The sequence below is a fragment of the Pecten maximus genome, chromosome 6 (assembly GCF_902652985.1).
Source record: "Pecten maximus chromosome 6, xPecMax1.1, whole genome shotgun sequence".
NCBI classification, from domain to species: Eukaryota; Metazoa; Mollusca; class Bivalvia; order Pectinida; family Pectinidae; genus Pecten; species Pecten maximus.
The window spans coordinates 26,026,784-26,046,632 of record NC_047020.1 but is presented as its reverse complement, the minus strand read 5'-3'; the positions used below and the strand labels follow the sequence as shown (position 1 = coordinate 26,046,632).

General features: G+C 37.1%; 1 protein-coding gene across 5 annotated transcripts in view; it reads right to left on the bottom strand.

Annotated features, from left to right (window-relative positions):
* Positions 1-231: 231 nt before the first annotated feature.
* LOC117329376 (allene oxide synthase-lipoxygenase protein-like) overlaps positions 232-19,849 on the bottom strand; it is a 64,132-nt gene continuing 44,514 nt past the window's right edge. For all 5 annotated transcript variants that reach the window (XM_033887299.1, XM_033887301.1, XM_033887304.1 and 2 more), the window contains exons 5-15: positions 13,841-13,976; positions 13,601-13,696; positions 12,590-12,686; positions 11,007-11,124; positions 9,876-9,968; positions 9,461-9,521; positions 8,526-8,631; positions 7,819-7,910; positions 4,076-4,249; positions 3,429-3,592; positions 232-3,024 (exon numbers count right to left, since the gene is read on the bottom strand). In XM_033887299.1, coding sequence (XP_033743190.1) covers positions 2,910-3,024; positions 3,429-3,592; positions 4,076-4,249; positions 7,819-7,910; positions 8,526-8,631; positions 9,461-9,521; positions 9,876-9,968; positions 11,007-11,124; positions 12,590-12,686; positions 13,601-13,696; positions 13,841-13,976 — 1,252 coding nt within the window. In that variant the 3' untranslated portion in view covers positions 232-2,909. The remainder of the gene's footprint in view (positions 3,025-3,428; positions 3,593-4,075; positions 4,250-7,818; positions 7,911-8,525; positions 8,632-9,460; positions 9,522-9,875; positions 9,969-11,006; positions 11,125-12,589; positions 12,687-13,600; positions 13,697-13,840; positions 13,977-19,849) is intronic.

Genomic DNA, 19,849 nt, shown 5'->3' with positions numbered 1-19,849 from the left:
ATGGCATAAGCTCACCTTGGTCCTTCGGACCAGGTGAGCTAACAAATCATACATTTCTCTTTCAAGATGAAACTCGTTGCCATTCCTGTTATATAATTATGTAAAACTCCGACAAATATGCTCCTTCATGATAATCTCGCTCTACAAAATAAACATGGGGTAAGGAGTGTATTTTCTGCAAATGCAAACTTGCTCTACATTATGTATAAACACACAAAGACAACACTTAAGATATTTGGCTATGATTTTTAATTTGAAATCGAGATTGCAAAAAATGAAATTTACATGCACAATCGAATAGTATTTTGAATAGAATCTTGGACATATCAGAAAAATCGAACACATTTTATAAACAGCACATCACTTCAGCGTTTATTATGCAAATAAATTTATCAAAGAAAATGCATCAGAAAATGTCCACCAAAGAGTTGTATCATCATCTAACAAAGAAATAGCCATATTTTACAAACAAATTTTCTAAACACTAACAAAACAAATAGATATATATATTGTAGAAAAAATAGAAAACGTCTTATAATATCTTATTGAATTTATTTGATTATATTCATATATAATTTATCTTAAACATTTCATATTGCCTTGATCCAACATATATTTATATAAACATTTATCTACAAACTTTTTTGTAAAATCCAGAAAGAAAAACTGAGAAGAACAAGAATTACAAGATTTTAACCATATCTAAAACATATTACATGTTTTACATGAAAAATACAAGTTTAATATAGTTTGAACACATTACTTAAGGCTCAATCTCACATTCAAAATATGTTGTTTCCTAAACTAAGAATATTTAACTCAGATTTTGTTTAACCATAGCTTTAGATGTTTTGTTACTTAAATGTACAGTTGTTTCAACACAAGTTATCTCCCTTATGTTTTGAACATACTGGATTATTTTCTACATGTATACTACAAATTCAGAAAAGAAATATTTCAGACAAAATTGATAAGACGTAAATATATTTCAAACAGTTTCTAATATGTATATTTGAAGGGACAAAATGGTGACACCCTGTAAATAAAAAAGTAGACTGTCCTTGGCTCGATTATAACACGAACAAGGATGCTAAGCCCAATCAATCAATCAATCACATAGGCCTAAGTGGGACGACTTATGTAAACTTTTCTTTAGGTACATTTCACATCTAGAGCACATAAGAATTGTTTCAGATATATTTTTGAGGTCTTTTATATTTGTAATGTTTTATGGTGGAATTCCATGTACATTAAATTAAAACGTGAAAACAAAACGCCTTCATTATTGACAATTGGCAAGAACACTATCGAGGAAGAAGTTTTTGATTACTGTGGTTTGGAGCATCTGTACAATTGTATTTGACAATAGTATTAACAATAAAAAAAATTTAAATAAGAGATAGATCGACAGTTATATAGTATGAACTCTTAGGTGTGCCCTGGACATGTATACCCGTTTCATTTTAAATTCCATTTTAAATTCCTCTAAACATATTACAAATGGATGAAATGGTGAACAAAACCCATTTTAAAACTAAAATACAGGATCATCCAACTTAATTCCTACATAAAGGAAGAATATATGCCAAAATTTTACAAAGTGTTCATTTCTCAGATCAATACACATTCATCAGAATGGGGGGTGGCGGGAAATAAGAAGACTTTGGCCAAAAAAAAGGTAAAAAACGGAATATGTAACAAAAGACAAATTGCCCAGGTCATTGCATATTAAACATCAAATCATACATGGACACAGAGCAGACTGATATGTGTAATGTTGATGATTAAACAAGGAAACTACAATGTATGTATAATTAGCATGATTCAAATGAATGGTTACATATAAATTTACAGGCTCAGGTTCAAGCTATTCTTGGTTAAAACAACATTTAATTGGCAAGCTAATATTTTATACATATATATCTGTATTTCTATTTGTCTCATAAAATTTGATTTAGCATCCCATAAATATTCACCTCCAAACATTAGGCCAATTCATCAATCTTATCCCCTGGAACATATAATACATTGGTTAATTGACATGAGTACATGTTATAAGAAATTTAACAAACCAGCCATCACGACCATTTATCTGGCTCTTGACATCACATGACCATTCATCTCGTCCTTCACATGACTGCTCATCTAGTTTATCTTATGACAGTTCATCTAGCTTGTTATATGACACTTCATTTAGCTTGTCACATGACAGTTCATCTGGTCCATCACATGACAGTTCATCTGGCTTGTCACATGACAGTTCATCTAGCTTGTCACATGACAGTTCATCTGGCTTGTCACATGACAGTTCAGCTGGCTTGTCACATGACAGTTCATCTGGCTTGTCACATGTCATCCAGCTCATCTCATGATCATTATTTTCTCTGGTCCATTACCTGACACTTCATATTTTTCATCACATGACATTAGATTCAGCTCGTCATATGACACTCCATATGACTAATTACATGACACTTAGTTACATGGCAATGCAACATACTAACCCATCATTGACAATTCCCCTAAACTGCTCAAATCATGACCTTATTCAAGTCCTTGACAAATAAAGTGCATTTAATTGTAAAAGTTCAGTAATAGAAGTTAAAATCACCATTAATACACACATATATATAGCCATTAATGCGATACCACTGTTGCGGGAAGAATGTTGAAAATCAGTCAAATATGTACACACAACAATTACATGCTACATACATTTTTGGATCATCATTAATCTAAATAACATTAGCAATATCAATAACTGGAAAAATTTGCTCCTCTTCAGAGATCTATCTCCTCTTTTTTTGTGTCTGATGTATACACTTTATTTCTGTTCAAATCAAATTACCAGCAGTTAGAGTATTGCTTTTTTCTGTTTCCAATGATTGCTTATCTCCCCTTGGTACGGATCAGATACTGATGGAGTTTGGTACAACGTCTGGGTCGAGCCACTCGTACGGTGGATTCCTCGTCTTGTTCTTCTCTTTTACCTGTTTACTGATCTGGGCCAATTCTTCACGGAATCTGTAGTACACAAAATTCCTTAGGTATAGAAATTAAGGTCTATGGTACAATTTCAACATTAATTTTCTTAAAGTTACACAAATTGTATTTTTACCCGGAATATTTCAGGTTAATATATAACATTCAAGCAATCTTTATTCAACATACTGGGCATATAATATATCAGTTTAGTTCAGCAAACATGGGTGACTTTACTCCAGAAAAGAATGTAGTACTTAAAAGCATCTTTCTATTTTTTTCATTTTTGAGTAAAAACTAAACCAGGTTCTACATTTTTATCTGACAATCATAATACATATGTCTCCTTTCAGCATCAATTCCAAACTTTGAAATAGATCTGAACAGCATTTGAATACCTTTACAATATAAATTTTCCCCAGATCTTGATAATCATATATACATACTCTTGGACAATTTTCCTTGCAGGTGGATCAAATATATATTGGACTTCAAAGTCACCCAAACTCTTTGTTCCCTTGTCACTGAGGATCTTGGTGACCACCATCACATCTAGTGTTGTTGGTTTGTCTGGGAGAGCTTTCAAAATGTCCTTTTCTTCCAGTGGAGTCTAAAAATAAATGAGCTCATCAAAATATTGGTCATTTAATTTCATGAATAATAATTGCAAAAAGTTAAAAAAAAAAAAGAAGAAGATAATTAAGCATCAGGTAAGCCTAATATAAACCTTCTCCAATAAAACTATACATATAGCTGAACATTCCCATTGCCCTATCAAACAAAATATAAATATATCCAATCTGTCAGTTTCAGTAATCTAATCTGACATACATTGTAATGATCAGTTTGTTTCTTCATCACAATAATGACATCAGATTTGGCTTTGTGAGGTTTTATACAACCTATCACATGTATAGGTATACAATACATACATCCAGAACAAACTCCTCGTCCTGATTTTAAATGTTGACCCTAAGATTAACTTTAATACTTTAATCTATAGTTGCCATATTGTGATAAAATGCCTATTTTTGTTTTCTAAGTTTTAAAATGAAACCTGTTACATTGGAGGAGAGTGTAATGGGTACTTTACCTTGTCTGTGGGTGGTTTTCCAGACAGTGAGGCGGGGTAGTTAGGAGGAAAGGCATACTCGTCATACTGAGGGAAATTGGTCGCCGCATGGGCGACACTACATGTGTAGATGATGCTGGTCAGAATGATTATCAGCTGGCCCTGGTTCTCAATCTTACCATTTCCAGGTACACCCTGAATTGTTAAAACATTCAACTGTAAATCACACAGGGTAAAATATACAGGTGTTAAATCATACAAACAAAACATACAGGGTATGAATATTGAAGGTGTAAATCACAAAGGGAAACTAGAACTGTCACCAGGATGGCTGACTAATACCCCCGCAATCTGTATGAGTCAATGGTGAATTGGAACTGTTAATTAGAGGCTAACTAAGATAACCCAGTAATATAGTGACCAGTTGCCATAGCAACCATAATTTTGAGAAAAAGAAAGTGGCATGCACATCTATACACATGGTCCTCTATATTTGTGTGATGTTTCATTGAAATCGGCCCCTTGGTTTAGGAGGAGTTGTCCGGACAAACTTAAAAGTTATGGTTCTTATCGGAAAAATTGGAAAACCTGTTTATAGTGACCAGTTGTCATAGTAACCATAATTCTGAGAAAAAAGAAAGTGGCATGCACATCTACACATGGTCCTCTATATTTGTGTGAAGTTTCATTGAAATCGGCCCCTCAGTTTAGGAGGAGTTGTCCAGACAAACTTAAAGTTATGGTTCTTATCGGAAAACCTGTTTATAGTGACCAGTTGCCATGGCAACCATAATTTTGAGAAAAGAAAATGCCTTGCATATCTACACATGATCATTGATATTTGTGGGAAGTTTCATTGGAATCGGCCTATCGGTTTAGGAGGAGTTGTCCGGACAAAATGCGTCCAGACAGACGGAAGGACTAATATGAGTCAATGGTGAATTGGAACTGTTAATAAAAGGCTAACTGAGATAACCCAGTAATATAGTGACCAGTTGCCATAGCAACCATAATTTTGAGAAAAAGAAAGTGGCATGCACATCTACACATAGTCCTCTATATTTGTGTGAAGTTTCATTGAAATCGGCCCTCCGGTTAAGGAGGAGTTGTCCGGACAAACATAAAGTAATGGTTCTTATCGGAAAACCTGTTTATAGTGACCATGCAGTTGCCATAGCAACCATAATTTTGAGAAAAAGAAAGTGGCATGCACATCTACACATGATCATTAATATTTGTGTGAAGTTTCATTGGAATCAGCCCATCGGTTAAGGAGGAGTTGTCCAGACAAAATGTGTCTGCAGACAGACGGACAGACGGCAGGCCGGACAGATAACCTCATGCCGGCAAAACGGACGCGCGGTTTATTGCCGGTATGAGCAGGTTTTCCATTTTATGCTGATTCCAGTATAACCCCCTAACTTCGTCCTGGGGGTATAAATATACAGGTGGCATGCCACAGTGTACACCATTTTCAATCATTTCTGTAAAATATAGACAATTCTATGCACTACCTCAGTATCGTGATGGATCATTCTATATTGACCAGTATTAAACTAGACTCACCAGTATCCTACAGTCGCCCTCCTCATGAGGTTTGACCGGTAATGATCTAGACTCACCAGTATTCTACAGTCTCCCTCCTCACGAGGTTTGACCGGTAATGAACTAGACTCACCAGTATCCTACAGTCGCCCTCCTCACGAGGTTTGACCGGTAATGATCTAGACTCACCAGTATTCTACAGTCGCCCTCCTCACGAGGTTTGACCGGTAATGAACTAGACTCACCAGTATCCTACAGTCGCCCTCCTCACGAGGTTTGACCGGTAATGAACTAGACTCACCAGTATTTCACAGCCGCCCTCCTCATGAGGTTTGACCGGTAATGAACTAGACTCACCAGTATTCTACAGTCGCCCTCCTCACGAGGTTTGACCGGTAATGAACTAGACTCACCAGTATTTCACAGCCGCCCTCCTCATGAGGTTTGACCAGTAATGATCTAGACTCACCAGTATTCTACAGTCGCCCTCCTCAGGAGGTTTGACCAGTAATGAACTAGACTCACCAGTATTCTACAGTCGCCCTCCTCACGAGGTTTGACCAGTAATGAACTAGACTCACCAGTATTCTACAGTCGCCCTCCTCACGGGGTTTGACCGGTAATGAACTAGACTCACCAGTATCCTACAGTCGCCCTCCTCAGGAGGTTTGACCGGTAATGAACTACACTCACCAGTATTTCACAGTCGCCCTCCTCAGGAGGTTTGACCAGTAATGAACTAGACTCACCAGTATCCTACAGTCGCCCTCCTCACGAGGTTTGACCGGTAATGATCTAGACTCACCAGTATTTCACAGCCGCCCTCCTCACGAGGTTTGACCAGTAATGATCTAGACTCACCAGTATTTCACAGCCGCCCTCCTCACGAGGTTTGACCAGTAATATGAATTAGACTCACCAGTATTCTGCAGCTGCCCTCCTCACGAGGTTTGACCAGTAATATGAACTAGACTCACCAGTATTCTACAGTCGCCCTCCTCACGAGGTTTGACCGGTAATGAACTAGACTCACCAGTATCCTACAGTCGCCCTCCTCACGAGGTTTGACCGGTAATGAACTAGACTCACCAGTATTTCACAGCCGCCCTCCTCATGAGGTTTGACCGGTAATGAACTAGACTCACCAGTATTCTACAGTCGCCCTCCTCACGAGGTTTGACCGGTAATGAACTAGACTCACCAGTATTTCACAGCCGCCCTCCTCATGAGGTTTGACCAGTAATGATCTAGACTCACCAGTATTCTACAGTCGCCCTCCTCAGGAGGTTTGACCAGTAATGAACTAGACTCACCAGTATTCTACAGTCGCCCTCCTCACGAGGTTTGACCAGTAATGAACTAGACTCACCAGTATTCTACAGTCGCCCTCCTCACGAGGTTTGACCGGTAATGAACTAGACTCACCAGTATCCTACAGTCGCCCTCCTCACGAGGTTTGACCGGTAATGAACTAGACTCACCAGTATTTCACAGCCGCCCTCCTCAGGAGGTTTGACCGGTAATGAACTAGACTCACCAGTATCCTACAGTCGCCCTCCTCAGGAGGTTTGACCGGTAATGAACTACACTCACCAGTATTTCACAGTCGCCCTCCTCAGGAGGTTTGACCAGTAATGAACTAGACTCACCAGTATCCTACAGTCGCCCTCCTCACGAGGTTTGACCGGTAATGATCTAGACTCACCAGTATTTCACAGCCGCCCTCCTCACGAGGTTTGACCAGTAATGATCTAGACTCACCAGTATTTCACAGCCGCCCTCCTCACGAGGTTTGACCAGTAATATGAATTAGACTCACCAGTATTCTGCAGCTGCCCTCCTCACGAGGTTTGACCAGTAATATGAACTAGACTCACCAGTATTTCACAGCCGCCCTCCTCACAAGATTTGACCAGTAATGAACTAGACTCACCAGTATCCCACAACCGCCCTCCTCACGAGGTTTGACCAGTAATATGAATTAGACTCACTAGTATTCCACAGCCCCCCTCCTCACGAGGTTTGACCAGTAATGAACTAGACTCACCAGAATTCCACAGCCGCCCTCCTCACGAGATTTGACCAGTAATATGAATTAGACTCACTAGTATTCCACAGCCCTCCTCCTCACGAGGTTTGACCAGTAATGATCTAGACTCACCAGTATTCTACAGTCGCCCTCCTCACGAGGTTTCACCAGTAATATGAATTAGACTCACCAGTATTCCACAGCCACCCTCCTCACGAGGTTTGACCAGCTCACTAGCCCAGTTCTGTATTTCCCAGTCCCCTGTGATCTTCTCTGGGGTGTCTTTTTGTGTAGCAGAAATAACATTGAATTACCAAACTCTTAATAAGATATAACACCAAATTTCTGTTTGCCTACTATAATACATCAATTAAGCCATATTGCTAATTTTGCTAAAAAAACAACAATAAATCAAATGACTGAAACTAACATTTTGATCTTATTAAGATGTTGAGCAGCAAAATATGCACTTATATGAACTTGATTGGGAACAGTTTCCTTCAGAGTTAAAAACTTTCTTTCATTTAAATCTATATATCTCAATCTAAATCAATCCCTTTTATCAGTTTCTATTTCATATTTCTTATATTTCTATGATCTTTTTTATAAATATGAAATATTTTTTTTTGGAATTTATAAGTCAGCTGATAGGTAAAATAACTAAACAACATTAATTGAATTACTGTTGACAAAAATTGTGATTTTCTTTGGATATTTGAATTGGATACACAGATGTTGATCAAATGCTTTCATTTCACAAGCTTCTATGTTTTGTTAAGGTAAACTTTTAGGAAGTTATAAATAAAAGAATTTGTTTTAACTACCAAGGAAACATCATCATATACTTAATATGTAAAAAATTTAGGAAATTTAGAATTGTATTAATATATGACTCACCATAGTAAAGTTTGACATATTTTTTGACATATGTGTTGATAGCCCAGTACAAAGGAAGGGCATCGCTACGGAAATGATAGCCTGGCAACACTTTGGGGCTCAGCATCTACAATAGAGGGTAAGATTTGACAATGTTTTATTTCTTATCACGCTGGGATCTGAACAGAACATATAAACAATGGAAAAGTCAATGAATAAACAGAAAACAATCCAATCACACAAAAAATTCCATCCGTTACTATGTTTTCATCACTGTATACGTTTTATGTAATACACTGTTTTTATATAATATGCAACGTTTTTTTTTTTGTTTTTTTTAATAAAAATGGTTGCCAATAGAAACATACCTTTAGTTGACAAATAGATGTAGACTATTAAACTGTTTCATCTGGTATTGTTTTAAATAAGACAATTAATATTGTAAATTACAGTCCCCATACGATTATGAAATTGCAATGAATGCCGTAACATTGTTTAATTCATGTAGTAATTAATTCTAGACACTGAATTTTTGACAGCTAGACCTATATTGTTGACCCCTGTCTTAAGTATTAAGTTTCAGTGGAAATTATATTCATAATTAAGCTTCGACAAACTTTTTCTTGAATTTTAGGTCAAAAAAGAGGTCAGAGTGACCAACTTTGAAACAGGACATACAGCCTTACCTAGGTAAATTAAGTACAAGATTAAGATCTAGTGACTAGTAGTGCAGGATAGAGCCCGGACCAGATAAAGTGCGGAAGGACAGACGACATGCAGGGATTCAAAATCATAGATTTGCCTTCCACGTTCTTCCCCATGTGAGACTAATATGGCTCAGCGGCTTCAAGACAGGGTTTAAAAATCAAAATGTCTGGGATGTGACTAACACCATTGTTACATCAAGTTTAAGGTCCAGACAGACTGGCTAGATCCTGATATTATAAAAGTCTTACCCCTCGCGCCCTCAGATCCTCTGGTAAAGTACCGTGCTGGTCCATTCTCCAAACGTTTATTCTATACAAAATATACAAAAATAAATAGTCTCTGAGTAATATGTACATGTATCTCTTATAAGTTAAATCCATATTTGTTTAATTCAGGTTTATTTTTTGTTCTTTAACAATAATAATAAAAACAAATTATCTTCAAAAAACATCTCCATCCTATAGCTGTGTGCAATATTGGTAGAAATAGTTGTTTATTTTCCCCTTTGAAAGTGTCCCTCCAGAGAATGAATCAACTTATAGCCTTTCTCTAAATAAAGGAGTTCAGCTGTAAAACTTCCCAAACCGAAGTACACACTGTAATATGGTTTCTGTTTATTATTGTGAAAAGCTAGACGTGTATTATGAATTCAGCATAACCTACCCACGCCTGATGAGCTCAAACATGCCCTTGGTACCAATGTTCATGGTCTTATCCACCCAGCCTCCTTCTGACACCAGTAACTCCAGGCCTCGTCTACATATAACAAAGAGATGACAAGCAATGTGAACGATAAAAACATAATAAGATGCATCTTCGCTAGCCAAGGCTTCTGATTACGTTACACTCCACGAACCCTTGGCAGATATAGGCGTCAGTTCTGGCCCTCTAGCGGTGATTCGAAATTACCACCCTTCACGCATGAAATTTTCGACCAATCAAAACAATCGTTACCGATTTACTTCATCGGTGATGTTTACAAACACACATCGAGGTTTGGTGTCATTTCGATGAGATATGTGATCAATGACTTATATGAATTGATCAAACACTGCGAATGTTCCCCAAAGATTGTGATTTTTGTATTTAGGTAAAATGCCATGATTTAGTCGGCAATGTAGCTCTGTACTGGGTGCCGCATTTTTTGTTTACTGCGAAACCAAGCCAGAATGTAAAACGCGATTTGATTGGGTGCCCTGGGATTCCAGGGCGCGACGGTTTGAACACGACTATATCCGCCAAGGGTTCGTGGAGTGTAACGTAATCAGAAGCCTTGGCTAGCGAAGATGAATAAGATGTAGCAGAAAATTAAGTACATTGTAAACCGCTAGGAAATATAGGTCATGTAACCAATAAGGGGATATGGTGGTCATGTGACCAATTAAGGGATATGGTCATCATGTGATCAATTTGGGGATATGGTGGTCAAGTGATTAATTCAGGGATATGGTGGTCATGCATGTGACCAATTCCGGGATATGATGGTCATGTGACCAATTCCGGGAGATGGTGGTCATGTGACCAATTAGGGGATATGGTAGTCATGTGATTAATTTGGTGATATAGTGGTCATATTGACCAATTAGATGAAATTTTGGTTATGTGACTAATTTGGGGATATGGTGGTCATGTGACCAATTCATGGATATGGTTGTCATATGTGACCAATTGGGGGATACGGTAGTCATGTATACGAACAAGTATCTAGGGAAAGGATGGTCAGGTGACCAGTGACATGTAATCATGTGACCAGCTGGGGGTGTGAGTTGTGTTACAGCTAGGTGATATACTTACGTGTTGATGGCTATTAGGTAGAGGTAATGAGGAGCCAGAAGTTTGAAGACAGGATGTGACTGAGAGATGTTTCTGTGTGTCACAACTACCACTCCCTCCATCAACAGATGGGTAAACCCTACAACATGGAAGCAAATATATTGGAATGAAAATAAGCAGTAAGTTCTTTGTTTCAAAGTTCATTGAATAAGTCTCAAGACAATCTCAATTTATCACCCCATGAAATGGACAAAAGCAAGAATTATTGATTAGTTGAAATTCAAACTATACTTATTATTGTAAAACAACAAAAACATCTGCCATTAATCACTAGAGAGTCAAATTTATAGAGAGTTGCCATCATAGGAAATCAATTTTCCACCAGTTTTTGTGTATATTCATTACAGTGGTAGTTTTTGTGTATTTGTTACAGTGGTAGTTTTTGTGTATTTGTTACAGTGATAGTTTTTGTGTATTCATTACAATTGGTAGTTTTTGTGTATTTGTTACAGCGGTAGTTTTTGTGTATTCGTTACAGTGGTAGTTTTTGTGTATTCATTACAGTGGTAGTTTTTGTGTATTTGTTACAGCGGTAGTTTTTGTGTATTTGTTACAGCGGTAGTTTTTGTGTATTCATTACAGTGGTAGTTTTTGTGTATTCATTACAGTGGTAGTTTTTGTGTATTCGTTACAGTGGTAGTTTTTGTGTATTCGTTACAGCGGTAGTTTTTGTGTATTCATTAGCGGTAGTTTTTGTGTATTTGTTACAGTTGGTAGTTTTTGTGTATTTGTTACAGTTGGTAGTTTTTGTGTATTCATTACAGTGGTAGTTTTTGTGTATTCATTACAATTGGTAGTTTTTGTGTATTCATTACAGCGGTAGTTTTTGTGTATTCATTACAATTGGTAGTTTTTGTGTATTCGTTACAGTTGGTAGTTTTGGTGTATTCATTACAGCGGTAGTTTTTGTGTATTCATTACAATTGGTAGTTTTTGTGTATTCATTACAGTGGTAGTTTTTGTGTATTCGTTACAGTGGTAGTTTTTGTGTATTCATTACAATTGGTAGTTTTTGTGTTTTCATTACAGTTGGTAGTTTTTGTGTATTCATTACAATTGGTAGTTTTTGTGTATTCATTACAGCGGTAGTTTTTGTGTATTCGTTACAGTGGTAGTTTTTGTGTATTCGTTACAGTGGTAGTTTTTGTGTATTCGTTACAGTTGGTAGTTTTGGTGTATTCATTACAGCGGTAGTTTTTGTGTATTAGTTACAGTGGTAGTTTTTGTGTATTCATTACAGCGGTAGTTTTTGTGTATTTGTTACAGTGGTAGTTTTTGTGTATTCATTACAGCGGTAGTTTTTGTGTATTTGTTACAGTGGTAGTTTTTAACTGTACCCAAGTGTCTATCATTGTTGTTCAAACTTCAATCAAAGAATGGAAATCAATTGGTAGAGTGGCAGGCTTAGGAAGCTGGAGGGTCAAGGTTGGAATCACATTTCACTTTACAGAATCCTTGTGATTAACTTTTAACCTCCCTGCACCCCACACCCCATGTAAAACCCCACCAAACATGTCTCCCAGTAACAGCCCCCTCTTCCATACCTAGATGTGTGAGTGATTGGTGGTAAGAAGCATCTGCATTGTTAAACCACATCTTGGCCATCATCCACGTCCACAGTGGATCTGTGGGCAGGAAAACCTAAAAATACACACATTACAATCAGATCCTTCGCCTATAATTACAAAGAAAACCGATTGAATCTCTTGTAATATTTTATCAAAAATTCTAATTTCTAGTGAGTACTGGTCACTTGATCTTTATTGATGTATTTATCGAAGGCATTAATTATGATCAACAACAAGCATGTAAAACTGTTAAACGAAAAAATGCAAATCATGTCAAATTACATAATGTACCATTACAGACTCATTACATTGTATCTCACTTGCCGAAGGGCCAGAGAGCATATGCCATGGTGCAGCATCCGGCTGTTGTTTGGCCGGCATCAACTTTTCTTTTTAAACTTCTTGCAATAACCAAAAGGCTCAAAGACCTGATATTGGGCCTGTATCATGCTAGCATGAAGGGCCAACATGTTTTTTTAAAATGAATACTATCTTAACCTACATTCAGGGTCACAGGGGCCAATTATGCTAAAATGCTTAAACAACATCTTCCCAATAACCAAGAGACTCAGAGACCTGATATTGAGACTGTAGCTTGCTTAGGAATGAATGACATTATATATACATTCAAAGTCACAGAGACCTAGGATCATACAGTCAAACATGTCAATGTGAAAGCCATTAAAGGGAGCAGAGAAAGTGACTCTTATAGGCAAGTGAGCTTTATACAGAGGTCCGTGTATAATGGATTGTCTGACATTTAGAACCAAATCAGGTGGCTTTATATACACAGGTAGAGATGGTTATTACAGGAGGTTGGACTGTAAATAATCCATCAGAACTAGATTTATTACCGACCCATTGAGTGTTCTAGTTCTGTTTGGTTGTGTTTCTAAAACAGAAGTTATCTTGCATCTATAAATTTATCTCTCAATTCATATGATAATATTTAGGAGCAGTGTAATTATTAATTCATCATAAACTTACAGGGTTGTCCTCGGCAGGTTTCTGTTTCAGCTGTATTGCTATGGGGACCAGATGCTGCTCACCATTTAAAAAGAAGAGTGCCATAGGGGCACACACCTGTCAAACAGTAAAAGAACAAAGTGGTTTTGTTTAATGAAGTCAATATTATACTGGGTGTCTCAAGTTCATTCACAAATTTAGATATGTCATCATGTGTTGAAAGCATAATCACCCAGTTATACAAAGACATTGTATCCTTACCATGAAGTTATCATTTTTACAGGGTAGGTCTTCCAGGATCTTGTAGTCCACAATGAACAGTCGGTTAGAGTCAAACACTTGTTTTAGGGTCCAACCCTCCAAGAATGGCCGAAGCATGTCTTCTGTGACCGCAAGACTGGAAAAATAAGACAGGACATCAGTAATAATGGAATTATATTTCATCTGGATAAGTGAAGTAACTTTATGTTTGTACTTTGTATGTACTGTAGTTAAAAGATCAGGTCAGTGACCTGGAGACATTAACAAAGTCGATAACTCTATGACCTTGAACTGTCAACTGCAACCTTCACCTTTCACTGCTGTTCAAATGATGACAATAACAAGTGTGGAAACAAGAGGCCCATGGGCCTTAACGGTCACCTGAGATTTGAAATATTTCAGTTAATTTAATTGACCCTTTTTGAACCCACCCATCAGCCCCTAGGGGTCAGTCAGGGCCAACAGGTGTATACCATTAAGCTGTCATCCAATGCTGATAATGTTAACAAAGTTAGAATGAATTCCGATAGAAACCAAACAAATAATAGTCAAAAATGTGATTTCCCTATATAAACTATAGTAAAATCAACACCCTCCCCAGGGGCAAACTTGTGACTCCTGGGTCATGAAGTTCATTACACTAGTAAATCACTATAAGACCCTTCCACCTATGAAGAGTATTTGATTCTGTCTTAATTAGGTCTTGAGAAGAAGATCTTTGAAATCAGTCAATTTGACCCTTTTTAGCTCCACCCATCTGCCCCTTGGGGTCAGTCAGTGCCAATATGTGTATACCATCAATATGCTATCCCATACTGACACTGTCAACCAAGTTAGAATGAGTTCCAATAGAAATCCAACAAATTATAGTCAAAAATGTGATTTCACTATATAAACTATAGTAAAGTTTACCCCCTCCCCAGGGGCAAACCCGAGACCCCAGGGTCAGGAAATTCACAATTTTGGTAAAGCACATTAAGACCCTTCTATCTATGAAGAGTGTTTGATTCCCCTATGTCTGAGAGTAGAGAAGTAGATTTTTGAAGTTTTTGTCAATTTGACCCTTTTTAGCCCCGCCCATCAGCCCCTGGGGTCAGTCAGCGCCAACATGTGTATACCATCAAACTGTCATCACAAGCTGATAATGTTAACCAAAATAGAATGAATTCCAATAGAAATCCAACAAATAATAGTAAAAAATATGATTTCCCTATATAAACTATAGTAAATTTTACCCCCTCCCCAGGGGCAAACCTGAGACCCCAGGGTTAGGAAATTCACAATTTTGGAAAAGCACCTTAAGACCCTTCCATCTATGAAAAGTGTTTGATTCCATCATATCTGAGAGTAGAGAAGATTATTTTTGAAGTTTTTGTTAATTTGTCCCTTTTTAGCCCCGCCCATTAGCCCCTGGGGGTCAGTCAAGGCCAAAATGTGCATACCATCAATCTGTTATCCCATACTGATAATGTCAACCAAGTAAGAATGAATTCCAATAGAACTCCAACAAATTATAGTCAAACATATGATTTCCCTATATAAACTATAGTAAAGTTTACCCCCTCCCCAGGGGAAAACCTGAGACCCCTGGGTCAAGAAATTCACAATTTTGGTAAAGCACCTTAAGACCTTTCCATCTATGAAGAGTGTTTGATTCCACTATATCTGAGAGTAGAGAAGAAGATTTTTGAAGTTTTAGTCAATTTGAACCTTTTTAGCCCCGCCCCTCAGGCCCCTTGGGGGTGGGAACCATATTATTCACCTTTATTGACCTTTAGCCATAGAAGCTTCCTGCTAAATTTCATTGAATTTGGTTTAGGTGTTTTGGAGAAGAAGTCGAAAATGTAAATTGTTTACGGACGCACGACACACGACGCACGACGGACAACGCACGGCGACGGACAAAAGGGGATTAGAATAGGTCACTTGAGACTTTGTCTCAGGTGACCTAAAAAGGGTAGAATTTCTAAAATGAGTTTTCATTTGATTTGATATTATACAGTGAGGTCCATGTTCCTACACTTGGGTTTTTCCTCCAGCACATGGGGTATTTTCGTCTCATTTCAGAAAGAAAATGATTAGTTCATTGGGAAGCAATGAAGCAAACTACTTCTTTTTTTGGAAATTGGCTTTAATATGGAATGAGACTGAGGCCCACCATCAAAACTACATCCCCCCCCCCCCCCCCCAACAACAAAAAAAAACAAAAAAACAAATACCCTCAGAAAAATTCCCTTGTGTAGTCTGATATAACTTTTCATAAAAATGCTCACCAGGCCTTAAGGTGTCACTGAAGTGTAGGTTTATATAAAATTTACAAGAATTAAAATTCTCTGAATGATGGGAAATTAGCCAGCTGACCTAGTCAGACATTTAATGTACCTCTCCTGATACAGCTTAACACACTGCTCACCCGGGAAGCTGGATTTAACAATCACCATAAGGAAAACTCCAGGGATCCTAACACTTCATCATATTACCATTCCTCTTGTACGTGACCTCAGAAATGTCTGATTATAAATATATGAGAAACATTTGAATTTTCATCATATATGATTTCCCCAATGTTACAAAATGTCATTTTTGCATTAGGAGCTATGCACAGGACATTGACTTCAAATTACCATACCGAATAAACTCCATTTAGTGTCATGTATAATTGATATGATTTTCATACTTCAAAGAGAGTTGTATTATAAGTCAAGCATTCATGATGATACAGCACAACAGCCACTGGTATCATAATGGAGGGGAGAGCAATCATTTCTGATTCCTGTGGGCTCTCTGCATTATATCCCAACTATTACAGCTCGGTCAGCTCTTGGCCGAGTCTTCGTTGTCTAGTACTGAACTAAGTCATTAGAAAAATCAAATCTTCTCCTCTATTTGTCTAACTTGTTAAAACGACTATACCCAGAGTATCAATAGGCAGAAATTCTTGTAAAAAATATTCAGAGAAAATTGAAACTTATACACAGATACTAATGGCCTTGTTTTTGACATTGATTATTAACGAAAGTGTATAGTTTGGAAATGAAGATATTTATTGAGCTTTCACCCACTTATATATATATATATTGAAGAGTGTGGCATGTGGGTGGAGAAACTTGATCTGTATTACAATATGATCATTTACTTTTCAGAAGAAGTTGGAGGCATATAGTCGAGTTAAAACTTGAGAGATGTGTTACCACCTGTGATAACTTTATTGTAGGGTGGAACACAAAACAATATTGGAAATTCTACAAAAATAAACTGAGGTGTAAATTGCAATGTTAAACTTCATTATGACCTCATAAGCAAGTCCCCTGGCTCTCACGCCCCAAGACAACCACAACTATCTTTTGTTTAAATACTTCAAGGAAGCTATACTGGTGCAATCTCGTATAGAATTACATGTCGAGTGGCCAAAGTAACAAATCTGAAATTGGAAGGAGTAATAAAAATTAACCCTACCCCACCGTTGGCTCAAACCAATGATCACTAAATGCTTCTAAAGCTAACAATCCTGCCATTAACCAAAGGGGAAATTCCACCAGCTTCCACATTAACTGACACTTAACCTTTTAATTAATATGCAATCCTTTTTATCAAGTCAATTGATAGTCAAGAGTCAGGAAGCAAAGGCCTATATAAAAACAGTACAAAGGTCACAATATGTGACTCCTTGTAGTTCTATACCAAACCTACCTCAAGTAACCTTGATGGGCCCTTCATTACAGAATGAAATATTCTACAGCAGAAACATTACCTCTGCTGGTTAACTGCAAGTTTTCCTTGATTTAGAGGTCAAAATAATTAGGTCACAGTGATCTAAGGTTTGGTTTGTAATGTTCGCTATAGTTTAATCTACATGAGATTTTAGGATTGCAGGTGGAAAAGGTGTAATGTTTTGTTGAACATTATATATAATTAATGACAAATAGATTTATAAGGAAAAATATTAGAATCAAGTCGCTGTTGATTAATTCGCATCATGAAGCACACACAGTGCCAACTCCTGAGTGTTTTCAATGCCTGGTAATCAAACTTTCAGCCTTTAGTGATGATGTACTGCTCTAGTAAATTGTGAACACATTACCCTATTTCTCTTTGGTTAGATTATAAATGGCACAACGTACACTTATACTTAACTAGATTCTGTTTCCACTTTAGCAATAGAGGGCAAGATATTTTTATAGCAAGTTCCCACTGATTGTTCATGGTGAGTTTAGACTGTACCTATAATTCAATAATGTTTGTACCTATAACACAATAATGTTTGTTCCATATATAGCTCTACCCCAGCTCTATATTATTTAGTTATACCTAGACACCATGCTATATAATACTGTTTCAGTAATTCCTTGTTTTTAAACAGTATTTATGTAAACCATTGGTTGAGTTTACCCTCAAATATAATATTTATCAGATTTTTGACCAAGTGTTTATAGATGTTAATTAAGCTGAATTAGTGGTATAGCTGGATGAGGGGATATGTCCGGCTCTCAACCAGAACAATAGGATGAGGGAATATGTCCAGCTCTCAACCAGAACAATAGGATGAGGGAATATGTCCGGCTCTCAACCAGAACAATATAGCTCTACTTATTGTACCTCAATCACTCTTTTGTCTGGACTGTGGCCTAATTCTCACTCCAGTATATTTTTATATTGGCCTGCAGATCAAAAACACATCAAAACCGCAACACAGTTTTTCTATATATAGCTCATCACAATCCTAACCCATTTAACAAACCCAATTATTTCTTGTGGTTTTATGGGATGTGTGTGTATCTGGGATGATTGTCCTTAATGACCTGGACTGTACATTTGATGTGCCTCGGAATCTCAACAGTTTAACTTAATGAACAAAGCACCTGTATCAGATCCTACATGTAATGTAATGTAAACATAAAAGTGAACGGTGGTCAGGTGTTACATACTGTATACAGTTCTAGATGTTCTATACCTAAAACTGGGACGCACTTCCATTAAAATCACAAGACCACATGTTATTGCTAACGTTAAAAACATTACGTTCAACCTGGCTCTTCATCCTGAAGTTAAACACCAAAACCATGCACCTTATCTTCATCTTAACATGCCTACATTGTATAATACATAGGGGAACGAGTGCTGAGAGCTTCCTCACAAAAACAACCATGTTCGTTCTCAAAATTGTTGTCTACTTGTATAAAGATATATGACAGTGATTAACAATCAGCATGGAGCCACATTCTGTGTCGCGTCAGCTTTTACTTGTCAATAATATATCATTTTTTGTCTTGTCTGTTTTGGTAAATAGGAAATGAATATATCACTTAAGAAAGTAATTATAGACATAATTAACATGACAACTGTTTCACGTCCAGCTAGTCTGGTAATCTTTGACCTGACAGTATCAACGAAACCGAGGATACTGAGTCTGACTTTTATAAGGAACCATTTTCACACTCAGACACTTAATACATACTGTACCAAGAAAGATTTTTTTATTTTTTCATTTACTGTAAAACATACCAAGTTTTTTTTTTCTTTTTTGAACTGTAAAACATATCAAGGTTTTTGGGGGGTTTTGTTAACTGTAAAACAAAACAAGGTATTTTTTCAATTTTTTACCTGTTAAACATACCATCATTTGCCATCATTTTCTCCTCTAAAACATCAGTACTAAGGACCTGAACAACAAATAACAGGACTTCAAAACATTGTGTCTCAGGTACCATATCTAACCTACAAGCCATTAATATTTCAACAACAAAAAGAAGTAATCACTTACAAAAACAAGTTATCACCGACAAAAAGAATTTATCACTGATAAAAACAAGTCATATGATCAAGTTCTTTTGAAATTACACAGACAGTCTACAACAAGGAGATAATTCAAGTGGTTTGTCAATCTTATGGACATACAGTACAGGAAGATAAAGGTGGCCTTAAAAGGGGCAAGTCTGGTATACCAGGGGACATTATCCTAATGGTAGTTCTAGGGTACCAGGGGACATTATCCTAATGGTAGTTCTAGGG